The sequence below is a fragment of the Polypterus senegalus genome, chromosome 9 (assembly GCF_016835505.1).
Source record: "Polypterus senegalus isolate Bchr_013 chromosome 9, ASM1683550v1, whole genome shotgun sequence".
Lineage (NCBI taxonomy): Eukaryota > Metazoa > Chordata > Cladistia > Polypteriformes > Polypteridae > Polypterus > Polypterus senegalus.
This window is the reverse complement of record NC_053162.1, coordinates 7,862,764-7,877,626: the sequence shown is the minus strand read 5'-3', so window position 1 is coordinate 7,877,626 and position 14,863 is coordinate 7,862,764. Positions and strand designations below refer to the sequence as shown.

The 14,863-nt window shown below is 41.7% G+C and overlaps 1 protein-coding gene across 8 annotated transcripts in view; it reads right to left on the bottom strand.

Moving 5' to 3' along the window:
- dnm1a (dynamin 1a) overlaps positions 1-14,863 on the bottom strand; it is a 471,312-nt gene that overhangs the window by 311,339 nt on the left and 145,110 nt on the right. For all 8 annotated transcript variants that reach the window (XM_039762667.1, XM_039762670.1, XM_039762673.1 and 5 more), the window contains exon 7: positions 1,836-1,978. In XM_039762667.1, coding sequence (XP_039618601.1) covers positions 1,836-1,978 — 143 coding nt within the window. The remainder of the gene's footprint in view (positions 1-1,835; positions 1,979-14,863) is intronic.

Genomic DNA, 14,863 nt, shown 5'->3' with positions numbered 1-14,863 from the left:
GATAGATAGATATGAAAGGCACTATATAACAGATAGATAGATATAAATCGTATGAAAGAGTTTGTGAACCCCTCTCATCCTGCATAATAATTTACTCTCCTTTCAACAAAAAAGATAACAGTGGTATGTCTTTCATTTCCTAGGAACATCTGAGCACTGAGGTGTTTTTTGAACAAAGATTTTTAGTGACGCAGTATTTAGTTGTATGAAATTAAATCAAATGTGAAGAACTTCATAGACAGGAGTGTCCAATCATGAGTGGTCAAAGGTATTTAAGGTGGTCAATTACAAGTTGTGCTTCCTTCCCTTTGACTCTCCTCTGAAGAGTGACAGACAGCATGGGATCCTCAAAGCAACTCTCCAAAGATCTGAAAACAAAGATTGTTGAGTTTCCTGGGTTAGGGGAAGGCAACAAAAAGCCATCTCAGAGGTTTAAACTGTCAGTTTCAACTGTAAGGAATGGAATCAGGAAATGGAAGGCCACAGGCACAGTTGCTGTTAAACCAACTCAGGTCTGGCAGGCCAAGAAAAATACAGGAGTGGCATATGAGTAGGATTGTGAGAATGGGTACAGAAAACGCACAGATCACCTCCAAAGACCTGCAAGAACATCTCGCTGCAGATGGTGTATCTGTACATCGTTCTACAATTCAGCGCAATTTGCACAACGCAATTTGCACAAAGAACATCTGTATGGCAGGGTGATGAGAAAGAAGCCCTTTCTGCACTCACATCACAATCAGAGTCGCTTGTTGTATTCAAATGCTCATTTAGACAAGCCAGATTCATTTTGGAACAAACTGCTTTGGACTGATGAGACAAAAATGGAGTTATTTGGTCAGAACAAAAAGTGCTTTGCATGGTGGAAGAAGAACACCGCATTCCAAGAAAAACACCTGCTATCTACTGTCAAATGTGGTGGAGGTTCCATCATGCTGTGGGGCTGTGTGGCTACTTGAGGGGCTGGGGTCCTTGTTAAAGTCGAGTGTCGGATAAATTCAACCCAATATCAACAAATTCTTCAGGATAATGTTCAAGCATCAGTCACAAAGTTGAAGTTACACAGAGGTTGGATATTCCAACAAGACAATGAGCCAAAACACAGTTGGAAATCTACAAAGGCATTCATGCAGAGGGAGAAGTACAATGTTCTGGAATGGCTGTCACAGTCCGCTGACTTGAATATCATCGGAAATCTATGGGATGATTTGAAGCAGGCTGTCCATCAAATTGAACTGAACTGGAGAGATTTTGTGTGAAGAATGGTCAGAAATACCTCCATCAGAGTCCAGACACTCATCACAGGCTATAGGAGGACAGCGTCTGGAGGCTGTTAGATTTGAAAAGGAGGCTCAACTAAGCATTGATGTCATATCTCTGTTGGGGTGTCCAAATTTATGCACCTGTCTAATTTTGTTATGATGCATATTGCATATTTTCTGTTAATCCAATAAACTTAATGTCACTGCTGAAATCCTACTGTGTCCATAAGGCATGTCGGATATTAAAAGGAAGTTGCTACTTTGAAAGCTCAGCCAATGAGAAAGAAAACACCATAGATTAAGAAGGGTTTTTCATATGACTGTATGAAAGGCACTATATAACATAGATAGATAGATAGATAGATAGATAGATAGATAGATAGATAGATAGATAGATAGATAGATAGATAGATATGTAGATATGAAAGGCACTATATAACATAGATAGATAGATAGATAGATAGATAGATAGATAGATAGATAGATAGATAGATAGATAGATAGATAGATAGATAGATAGATAGATAGAACAGGCACTAAATAATAGTTACACAGACAGATCGGTAGACTTACTGCAGCAAGGCTTTGGTTTTACGGGATGGGTCATCGGGCCTGAAGTTTTTGTATTCGTCTACTTCTTTTTCGATAGAGAGAAGCTGACTCTGAAGCTTGTTGCGAAGCCCTGGTAGAGTATCCCGAATGTGATTGGTCAGTTGCTAGATGGGGGAAAAAACAAAAAGTAACAGCTTTAAAAACTGTTGACAAATATGTTTTATTTTTCTTGTCTACAAATACTGTGGTTGTTTTTAGTTCACAGATGGCTATTGCTCATATGCTTGTCCATTTTCCAAAGGGAAAGTTCAATTTCTAATTGCCTTAAAAGATAATTGCATTCAATTACAATCAATTACAGAAGATATTACAAAAACTCACTCCAATACCCAAAATGACTGAGTCACATTTACATAATAAAAGTAAAGTCATGTAAAGCAGCTCATTCCTAATTTTGTTCTTTTTGGTCATAAATCTGATTCTATAATGCATACAATAATAAAGTCATCTTTAACAAGAGATCGGCAGATGTATTTCAGAAACTCCCAACAATAAGATAAGTGCTTTGGTTTCTACATGAAACACACAGTCAATGTTGAGATGCATTTTATGAAAGCAATTTTATAACTAAATTTAACAGTGAATCTATAATTTAAAACATAACTGAAATGAACAAAAGAAATGGCATGCTACAGAAAAGGAGTGATTATACTATTATGTTTACCACATCAATGCGACACATGTGACAAATGACAGGGCATAGGAAATAGAAATTATGTGTGGCTGTTCAGAGAACCAAGAGGATGCAAATATTTTGTAACCATTATCAGTAAGTAATAGTACTGCATATGAAAGAAAGAAACGGACAGACATTTTTTCACCCTACCCTTTCCCATTAGATCCCAGGACAGAAAAATTAAACGCTTCTTTTATAAATGCAGACTTAACACAAAAAGGCGGCGTAATCAAACTCTGTTATTGAGGGTTAACACATACATTACAACTACCATTGCAGTTATTTTATTAGATCTGATAATAAAACGTCTTCTGAACGTCTTCTTCTTCTTCCAGCTGCCCCCATTAGGGGTTTCCACGGTGGATCCTCTTTTATCCATCTCTTTCCGTCCTCTCCATCTTGCTCTGTGACACACAACACAGCACACCACATCCTCCCTAAACATTATCCATAATTTCTGATCATGTGATTTTCTTTTTGTGACTAAATCCAAGATTAATAACAATGGTCTGCCTTTGTTAAAATAGCAATAGACGATGGTGGCCTTGATATCATTACGATTTTCTTTTAATTTCATCTTCTTCCTTGTTGGGTGAGAGATGCTGATGTGGCAGACGTAATAGTACATTTTAATTAGAACATTAGAAAAACTTTTGTGTTTTGTGGATTTGGAGAAGTCATTCGACCGTGTCCCTAGAAGCATCCTGTGGGGTGTGCTCCAAGAGTACGGGGTACAAGGCTCGTTGTTACGAGCCATCCAGTCCCTGTACAGGAGGAGCAGAAACTTGGTCCGCATTGCCGGTAATAAGTCGGACTCCGCCAAGGCTGCCCTTTGTCAGCGATTCTGTTCGTAAGTTATATGGACAGAATGTGTAGGCGCAGCCAAGGAGCGGATGGGGTCTTGTTCGGTGACCTCAGAATCTCGTCTCTGCTATTTGCAGATGGCGTGGTTCTGTTGGCTTCATCGGACAGTGACCTCCAGCTCTCACTGGAGCGGTTCGCAGCCGAGTGCGAAGCAGCGGGTATGATAGTCAGCACCTCGAAGTCCGAGGCCATGGTTCTCAGCCGGAAAAGGGTGGAATGCTCTCTCCAAGTTGGGAACACAGTACTGCCTCAAGTGGAGGAGTTCAAGTATCTCAGGGTCTTGTTCAGGAGTAAGGGAAGAATGGAGCGGGAGGTTGACAAGATGGATCAGTGCGGCATCCGCAGTAATGCGGGCTCTGCAACGGTCCATCGTGGTGAAGAGAGAGCTGAGCCAAAAGGCAAGGCTGTCGATTTACCAGTCGATCTACGTTCCTACCCTCACCTATGGCCACGAGCTTTGGGTAGTGACCGAAAGAGCAAGATCGTGGATGCAAGCGACCGAAATGAATTTTCTCCACAGGGTGGCTGGACTTTTCCTTAGAGATAGGGTGAGGAGTTCAGTTATCCGGGAGAAACTCGGAGTAGAGTCGCCCTGCCTCCGCATTGAGAGGAGTCAGTTGAGGTGGTTCGGGCATCTAGTTAGGAGAAGAGCACGGGGCATACCCAGGACACACTGGAGGGATTATATCTCCCAGCTGGCCTTGGAACACCTTGGGGTCCTCCCAGAGGAGCTGCAGGAGGTGGCCGGAGAGAGGGAGGTCTGGGTTTCCCCTGCTAAGGCTGCTGCCCCCGTGACCCGACCTCGGATAAGTGGTGGATAATGGATGGATGGATGGAAAAACTTTAGATGAGAACAGGCCATTCAGCCCAACAAAGCTCACCGATCCATCCATTTTCCAACCTGCTATTTCCTAACTACAGGGTCACAGGGGTCCGCTGGAGCCAATCCCAGCCAACACAGGGCGCAAGGCGGAACCAATCCTGGGCAGGGCGCCAACCCACCGCAGGACACACACCAAGCACACACTAGGGCCAATTGAGGATCGCCAATGCACCTAACCTGTATGTTGTTGGACTGTGGGAGGAAACCCATACAGACACGGGGAGAACATGCAAACTCCACGCAGGGAGGACCCAGGTCTCCTAACTGCAAGGCAGCAGTGCTACCCACTGTACCACCGTGCCGCCCTAAGCTCACCAATCCAATCCACTAAATTGTCCAAAATAACATTGAGTTCTGAATGTTCCAAGAACCTTATTGTCCACCACACTACTCGGTTACTTACTCCATGTGTCTGTGGTTTTCTAGCTGAACATAAAGCTTCAAAACATTTCTGTGAAGTTTACCCTTAACAAGTTCCCAACTGTGCTCCTGTGGTCTTGTTGACTTCATTTTAAAATCATAGTTTCAATCCACTGGACTAATCCCCTTCATAATTTTAAACACTTTAATCATGTCAACAACGACAATTTATTTCTTGTAGAGCCCAAATCACATGGTGGATACCTCAAAGGGCTTTACCAGGCCTTGTTTTATTACAGGCCCCCAAGCTTTGATTCCATAAGAAGATAAGAGAAAACTCCTAAAAATCCCTTGAAGGAGAAAAAAATGGAAGAAATCTTGGAAAAGGCAATACAGAGAGAGACCCCCCTCCCAGGTAGGTTGGGTGTGCAATGGTTTTCAAAAATTGAGGTAAATACAACACACGAAACAATCTCAACTCTTAACTCTTTGAGGGCTGAATATTTTTTCCAAAAAACTCTGAAAAGCACACAAAACGAAGGTTTCACACGTAAATGAACATAAAACGTCTGTTGCTATGTGTTGTAGCTGCTGTTGGCGCATGTACAGCATCTGTTATGGTGTATAAAATCTACAAATTATTCTCTATATTTTTATTATTATATTTTGCTCAATCCCAACAAGATGAATTCAGATGTACGAGGCATTATAATAAAAGGCATATCCTCTTTCCTTGCACCTCACTTTTATAACAGTTGTTCACAGCATAGTGCTAAATTGGTACCACAGCCTGGGAAAAGAAGATTGAGCCATGCCTCAGGCTATTGATTACTTTATGGATGGACATCTGGGACAACAATTTGGTTTACAGCCTGGGAAACAAGGACATGAGGCAATATCCAAAAACTAATAGACTAAAGAGTTTGAGCAAAATTCATCCATTATATTGACAGCCAGCCAAACAGGTGCATGGAACATTCATGTGTTTTGAAACCACGTCATGAAACTTTATAATAAACACTAGCCAACGCCCGCCGTAGCATACGGCAGTGTAAAAACAGGAATGGAAAACGGTGAGAAAGGAATTCAGAAATCAAGAAGTTGTGAATAGGTGCTTTGCTGGAGACAACAAATAATGAGTTGAAAGATCTAACCGTAGAAAAAGCCACGTACAACAATAGTTTTGTTTCATGTATCTTGGACTTCCTGGAAATGTGGGACGGTAATATGATCATTTTGCCTACACGTATGTTGTTATTTTCAGCCTTTGCTTGCAGTGCATCTGATAGTCCTTTGTATTGTTCCACGTGCAGATCTTTGTAATCTGAGATAGTTGAGACGCGCGCCCTCTGTTTTAACATACGCATCTACGACGTACTGTTGGAATAGTTTGCCGCTGGAGTGTAAAATACTAAATGTATTCCTCATTGATAATCTGTACGCATAAAACAGCCATTGAGTAAGCCTGATTCGGTTAGCGGTTCTCTTATCGGGAACATGCTGTAAATCTTTGTGCCAGCCAATGTCTCCGTAAGGGAATAAAAGTGGGTAAACCATAGGATCGCAATTCATATTGAGTGTGGTAATCTGTTTACAGGAGTTGCCTCTGGGATAGATGCAAATGTCCCTTTCAGCAGGGGGTTCGTCATCTTCTCCAACAGAAATCGCTACAACATCGGTGTGACATGTCGGGGCATTGTATTGTCATAAATCCTGCCCAGGGTTTTCCTTAAAACCATTCATACAGATGCTGTTGGATTGGACGGAGCAATTTTATGCATGTTTTTGTATGATTTAACGAAGGGGTTGATGGTTCTGAGCATGGAATCTAGCTGGAGATGTACATTTTCGCTGCATGCAGAGTTTGCTTTATTTTGTAAGCGTACTTCAGTAGCTTGCACTGTGTCAAAAACATACAACTGTCCATATCCTGGAGAGGTAGAAGTGTTAGCGTATAGTGGAGAGATTTGGTGATAAATTTGCCTGTGTATTTTAAAACAGTATGGTCCGTGGCCAGAAGGTTGAGTTATCTGTGCACACATGGTACCAAATTTTAGAGAAGAGTTGTATTCTCGAATGTGTTCACGATAATTTTTACCTTCTGATGTTTGCTGTGTAAGAAGCTGTTGTAAAGACAAAGGTGGCTCCCACAAAGGTGGTAAAGCTACTTTACCGCCGTGGCAGCACCTCAGCAGGCCAGTATAGTGCTTGGAAAGAACAACAGGAAGAACATCTCCAAATATGTCCCAATGTGATGCAACAAAATCTACTGCCCTATGTCGTAGTGAGAGTGCATTGCCTTCGTCAACCGTTTGTGTCAAGAAATAACCTACTGATAGAAACAGGCAGTTAGTTGCTGGATCCCGAAATAGAGATAACAATGTACAAAAACCCGTCGACAGAGAAGATACTGTCATTCATTTTATAACAAAGGCTTAGGAAACAACCGTCGCAGTATAATGAAAATAGCAAGGTGTATGGGAGGCTGCAGGCAGTGTGGGGAAGGGTTTGGAAGAGGACAAATAGGAATCAAGAAATGCCATGTCTGCTGCATGTGGGCAGGACCGGTTTTGAAGTAGAAGCAGGATGAACCAGAAGAGAAATATATATAAGAGATGCCTCATTTAAAAGCAACGAAGAAGAAGAGAAACAGTGATGACAGAAGAGCGACATTAGAGAAGACACGTATGATCAGTTTTCATCCGATCGTCAGTTAACAGCATTTTCATGAACATCGATTGCTAAATCAAACGCCGCCCTGGGACATTCATCCCTGTCATCTCTACTTTTTTTCGTAAGCTTTTTCTAAAGACTATATATATTCAGACTTCCCTATCAGAGCCTATTTTCTATTATTCTTTGTTCCGGTTGTATTATTATTATTCTTGTAATAAATACCATGCTGCTTTTAACTTTCTATGCTTTGTCTTAATGTCTATAGAGAGATTGAAGTAATAAGTTAGATTTCTTTGAGCACCTGGCGCAGCTGGAGATTTGCCATACGCTCTGTGCTGCGAGGTTTATTAAGGCTGTGGGTGTGAGCTCCACTCAACAGTAGGGAACAGTACATAAAGAAGGTATTCTTGGCTGATAAATGGCCTATAGTCAAGAGTGCTGAGCCTTTGTATGTTTAAATGTATTCTTGTAGACCAAAAGTAATATTTAGGTCTGAGATATCATTAATACATCATATGTTGTTTGTGCCAATAATAAGTAAGTGCTGAGTGACATGCTGTGTTATTCCTAAAGCACTTGTGTGGTTTAAAGCGCTACAGGTTAATCAGCGTGTGTGCGTGTGTCATTGATGGGGCACTCTTCTGGTGAGGGTTTGTGTGTATGCGTATCGCTATGTATGTGTGTGTTCATCTTAAAGTGCAATAGTAGACCAACCCGATAACGAACTTGACGAGTACACTTACCCTCGAGGGAAAACAGGTGAAGGGTAAGTAGAGGGAAATACTATGATAATACAGGATCTCAGCAGCAGTGGCTGTGCAGGGGAGCCTCGATGACCAGCAGGAATGCACTGTGGGCTGGCTGCCTTTCTGTCTTCGCACAGCTGCGGGGCAGTGGTGGCAATCACAGTGTGACACGATATGGTTTGTACCTTTTCTCATCATAAGTGGTGGTCCTCCCAGGTGAACGCTGCTGTAGGCGTATCGAGTACACGAACGTGTTCAGCACCATGATCAGCTGGGGACTGATCAGCCGATGCTGGTACCTCACTTTCATTTTTGATCTCCATCTCCGGATCACTTGCATCAAATTCCAAGTCCCACATGTCAGAGTATGGTTCAGCAATAATACATAAAATGTCCATGGAGTATTTTAATTTGCACATTTGCTTTAGTCTCTCACCAGATATCGATACCAGAGGTTGTTTGCTCTTTGCTACTCATGCATGCTCAGGAAATTGAGGTTAAATCAGCAAAGCTACTTAACTTTCCTTCTAGCAAAGAGAGTCGGACTAAAAGGTAAGGGCGAGTTTTGTCGCAGTTTACAGCCGATTACTGTCCTCTATCCTCAACTTATAGCATCAGCCTGACAAAAGTTGACATCAGCCCTGAAAGAGTTCATCTCCATTTGCTTACAAATTAAAGGTTCAACGCCTTCAATTTTTCCTCATAACTCATCCCCTGTAGCCCTGGAATCAGCCCAGTTGTTCTTCTCTGGACTTTCTCTTGTGCTGCTTTGTCCTTTTGGTAACCTGGAGATCATAACTGCACACATAACTCCAGCTGAGGCCTCACCAGTGTGTTATAAATACTTGAACAGGACATCCTGTGACTTGTACTCCACACATCAAGGCGCTATATAACCTGACATTCTGTTAGCCTTCTTAACGGCTTCTGAACACTGGCAATTGATGATGTCTAGTCCACTGCGACTCCTAAATCCTTCTCAAAGGGTGTACTCTTAATTTTCAGACCTCCCATTGTGTATTTAAACCTCACATTTCTTCTTCCTACGTGTAATACTTTACATTTATTAACATTAAATGTCACCTGCCACAAATCTACCCAAGCCGTTATACTACCCACATCTGTCCAAAATGATTCAACAGATTTAAAATGATCTGCTAGCCCACCTAGCTTAGTATTGTCTGCAAACTGAACCAAATCACTTATATATATATATATATATATATATATATATATATATATATATATATTATATTATACATATTCTCTTCCATATTAAACATAGAAGCTGCCCCAGCACTGCCCTCTACTGGACACCACTTGTAACATCACTCAATTCTGATATGTTTCGTTGCAACCATAACATCCTAATACTATATCTGTCAACTTTAAAATATGAAACAGTGTAAATAAGTAACCTTAGTAGGAAGAATTTACATGTAGTGCTTGCATGCTTTTCATCAAAAGCCTTTAGTGTGTACAAAACCTGCAATCAAGTCACAGTGATTGATAATCAAGCCTGTACCAACAAAAAGCAAAGTCACTTCAATGTGATTGCACCAGCAGAAATGGGTCACCTAATTAAAGAAGTAGCACGTTTTATTAGTGGCTGCCCTCTTGCAATTTACCAATGCACAATAATCAGGTCCACCGTGGTTATTAGAGAATAACAGCTTAAAAATAAAACAGGAGTTGTACTGGTGCCATCTGTACTGAGACAGGTCATTTGAGAACAGGCACTGGGGCAGCACAGGTATCGAAGAAATGGGTATGCCATCCTAATATAATGTATGATACCTTGAAATATTGAATGAAAAGAGTGTAAATAATACATCCATATAAGTCTTTTACATTTATTGCATAGGGCACTATATAATAAACTGCTCAAAAAAATTAAAGGAACACTTTGAAAACACATCAGATCTCAATGGGAAAAAGAAATCCTCCTGGATATCTATACTGATATAGACTGGGTAATGTGTTAGGAACGAAAGGATGCCACATCGTTTGATGGAAATGAAAATGATCAACCTACAGAGCCCTGAATTCAAAGACGCCCAAAAATCAGAGTGAAATAATGATGTGGCAGGCTAGTCCATTTTGCCAAAATTTAATTGCAGCAACTCCAAATTGTGCAGCACTTTGTATGGCCCTGTGTTCTTGTATACATGCCTGACAACATCGGTCCATGCTCCTAATGAGACGACAGATGGTGTTGTGGGGGATCTCCTCCCAGATCTGGACCAGGGCATCATTGAGCTCCTGGACAGTCTGAGGTGCAACCTGGTGGCATTGGATGGACCAAAACATAATGTCCCAGAGGTGTTCTATTGGATTTAGGTCAGGAAAGTGTGGTGGCCAGTCAATGGTATCAATTCCTTCATCCTCCAGGAACTGCCTGCATACTCTCACCACATGAGGCCAGGAATTGTCGTGCACCAGGAGCCACTGTACCAGCATAGGGTCTGACAATGGGTCCAAGGATTTCATCCTGATACCTAATGGCAGCCAAGGTGCCTTTGTCAAGCCTGTAGCGGTCTGTGTGACCCTCCATGGATATGCCTCCCCAGACAATCATTAACCCACCACCAAACTGCTCATGCTGAATGATGTTACAGGCAGCATAATGTTCTCCATGGCTTCTCCAGACCCTTTCACTTCTGTCACGTGCTCAGGGTGAACCTGCTCTCATCTGTAAAAGCACAGGGCACCAGTGGTGCATCTGCCAATTCTGGTATTCTATGGCGAATGCCAATCGAGCTGCATGCTGCTGGGCAGTGAGCTCAGGGCCCATTAGAGGACATGGGGCCCTTGGGTCACCCTCATGAAGTCTTTCTGGTTGTTTGGTCAGAGACATTCACACCAGTGGCCTGCTGGAGGTCATTTTGTAGGGCTCTGGCAGTGCTCATCCTGTTCCTCCTTGCCCAAAGGAGCAGATACTGGTCCTGCTGATGGGTTATGGACCTTCTATGGCCCTCTCCAGCTCTCCTAGAGTAACTGCTTGTCTCCTAGAATCTCCTCCATGCCCTTGAGACTGTGCAGGGAGACACAGCAAACCTTCTGGCAATGACACGTATTGATGTGCCATCCTGGAGAAGTTGGACTACCTGTGCAACCTCTGTAGGGTCCAGGTATCGCCTCATGCTACCAGTAGTGACACTGACTGTAGCCAAATGCAAAACTAGTGAAGAAACAGTCAGAAAAGATGAGGAGGGAAAAATGTCAGTGGCCTCCACCTGTTAAACCATTCCTGTTTTGGGGGTCATCTCATTGTTGCCCCTCTAGTGCATCTGTTGTTAATTTCATTAACACCACAGCAGCTGAAACTGATTAACAACCCCCTCTGCTACTTAACTGACCAGATTAATATCCCATAAGTTTCATTGACTTTATGCTATACTCTGATTAAAAAGTGTTCCTTTAATTCTTTTGAGCAGTATATATACAATTAGGTACTATATACACTTAGTGCCAAAGGCGCTATATAATAGATAGATAGATAGATAGATAGATAGATAGATAGATAGATAGATAGATAGATAGATAGATAGATAGATAGATAGATAGATAGATGTGAATTATATTTCTGTATATATAAAATCCAACGTCTGTCTGTCTGTCTTTCTGTATGTCCTGCTTTTCACTAGAGAACTAACGTATCTACTCACTCTACTATAAGTCAGGTCTTGAAACCCGAAAAATCGATCATAAAATCGGACCCCGACTTATATGCCAATTCAGAAATGCAACACTTAAAACATTTTTTTACATCTTCTTTTCTCCTCCAATCTTACATCAGTTTCTCAGACACATCGACTTTTGTTGCAGCAACTAAGTTACCAATTTCTTTTGCTACTTCAACGACGTTTAATTTAAAACCAGCTTCATATTTTCTTCTGATCAAACACTCCATCGTAGATAAGGGATTCTCTTACGATAAAGGTGTATGAGGGTGTGAGGTACAAAAAACACAAAACGGTGCAAACATCGATGCAGAATAATTTGGGTATTACCATGTGGTCACGTAGGCACAATAGAGAGAGAGAGGTGAGGAGTACACGCTAATATGGGCCGTGTGCTCCGTGCGTGTTAGCATATCATAATCTCTTGGGCCAATACCGTGAGTTATTCGCATTCAACTTATACGACCGACATTATAAAATACCAAAAATTATACAGTAAATTCAAGTCCCGACTTTCCGCGGGAGAACTTATCCATGAGTATTTACAGTAACTTAATGGATTTAGATTGGGTTTTTTCCTATAATTTGCTTGAGCATTCCAGTTGATTTTGTGACTTCTTTCATCGCTATAAGTATCATAGATTGCTTGCAGTAACGATTTATCTGCACAAATCAAAGAGAGACGCAGCGAGCTGAGGGGAGGGGAGGGGAGGATGAGGCCATCCTTACTCAAGTGCCAGCCTCGAGGCGTATCTTACATCCACTTAGCTAGCAAACCAGAGAACTACTTAATGGATTTAGATCTTTTTTTCTAGAATTTGCTTAAACATTCTGGTTCATTTTGCGACTTCTCTCATCGTGCTAAGAATCAGAGTTCGCTTGCAGGAGCGATATATTCGAGCTACTCCAAGACAGAGACTGAGGGCCAAGTTGAGCGGGGAAGCGTGACTTCAGGAGTAGGAAGTAGGGCAGGACCATCCTCTGTGTCCTGTTTCACTTCTACGCAGGTGAAACCACAGGTGACGGCTAGTTATATAATAGATGTAAACTTGCATTGGATATGGCATTTGACTATACAAAGATGCAATGCAAAATACGGATGTTAAAATTCAATATTTTGTATAAAGATTCAGAAACGTGTTAACATTTGAGGAATTACTGTATCAACTTAATGTCAAATTACAGTGTTAAGCTTATTTGTACGTATTTTACTGAGCCCCCATGCTGGGCAGCATCAATCTTCATATTTTATTTCCAGGTATATCTGGAGATGTGGTTCAGTAGAAATGATGTAGAGACTGTTTATCAGAAAACCCAGTGAACTATTTACATAAACTTTGAATGGCACAACTGATTCAAAAACAATTGCAAATGTGTCACAATTTTATTTTTTAAACAAACATTTGATGTTACTTTGGAGGAATTAAGTGGAGGGGACTGGAGAGCTTCTGAATGGCCTTCACTTGTCCAGAGTGTTCTGATGTTCTAATTTCTGAGACTCAGTATGCTTGTTGGAGGGTAAAGGAGGCTCTGAAGAAATTCCTCATATGCTTGGATTGACATTATTTTACACAAGCAACAACATGGACACAAACAGAACTGTCCACCACATTTTTCTAAGTTAATTTTATGGCATGCTATAGCACAAGTAAACCAATTCATTACACTTGCGAACTCGAAACCCAGAAACATGTTCCTAATTATATACTAATTTTGTATGTATAAAATATCTTCTTCTTCTTTCGGTTGCTCCCGTTAGGGGCTGCCACAGCGGATCATCTTCTTCCATACCTTTCTGTCTTCTGTATCTTGTTCTGTTACACCTGTCACCTACATGTCCTCTCTCAGCAAATCCATAAACCTTCGCTTAGGCCTTCCTCTTGTCCTCTTCCCTGGCAACTCTATCCTTAGCATCCTTCTCCCAATATACCCAACATCTCTCCTCTGCACATGTCCAAACCAACCAACCAACCAGTGGCAAAATTATGTGAACCTCACGGATTATCAGTTAGTTTGAAGGTGAAATTCGAGTCTGGTGTTTTCAATCAATGGGATGCCAATCAGGTGTGAGTGGGCACCCTGTGTTATTTAAAGAACAGGATCTATCAAAGTCTGCTCTTCACAACACATGTTTGTGGAAGTGTATCATGGCACGAACAAAGGAGATTTCTGAGGACCTCACAAAAAGAGTTGTTGATGCTCATCAGGCTGGAAAAGGTTACAAAACCATCTCTAAAGAGTTTGGACTCCACCAATCCACAGTCAGACAGATTGTGTACAAATGGAGGAAATTCAAGACCATTGTTACCCTCCCCAGGAGTGGTCGACCAACAAAGATCACTCCAAGAGCAAGGCGTGTGATAGTCGGCGAGGTCACAAAGGACCCCAGGGTAACTTCTAAGCAACTGAAGGCCTCTCTCACATTGGCTAATGTTCATGTTCATGAGTCCACCATCAGGAGAACACTGAACAACAATGGTGTGCATGGCAGGGTTGCAAGGAGAAAGCCACTGCTCTCCAAAAAAAACATTGCTGCTCGTCTGCAGTTTGCTAAAGATCACGTGGACAAACCAGAAGGCTATTGGAAGAATGTTTTGTGGACGGATGAGACCAAAATAGAACTTTTTGGTTTAAATGAAAGCGTTATGTTTGGAGAAAGGAAAACACTGCATTCCAGCATAAGAACCTTATCCCATCTGTGAAACATGGTGGTGGTAGTATCATGGTTTGGGCCTGTTTTGCTGCATCTGGGCCAGGACGGCTTGCCTTCATTGATGGAACAATGAATTCTGAATTATATCAGAGAATTCTAAAGGAAAATGTCAGGACATCTGTCCATGAACTGAATCTCAAGAGAAGGTGGGTCATGCAGCAAGACAACGACCTTAAAAACACAAGTCGTTCTACCAAAGAATGGTTAAAGAAGAATAAAGTGAATGTTTTGGAATGGCCAAGTCAAAGTCCTGACCTTAATCCAATCGAAATGTTGTGGAAGGACCTGAAGAGAGCAGTTCATGTGAGGAAACCCACCAACATCCCAGAGTTGAAGCTGTTCTGTACGGAGGAATGGGCGAAAATTCCTCCAAGCGGTGTGCAGGAAT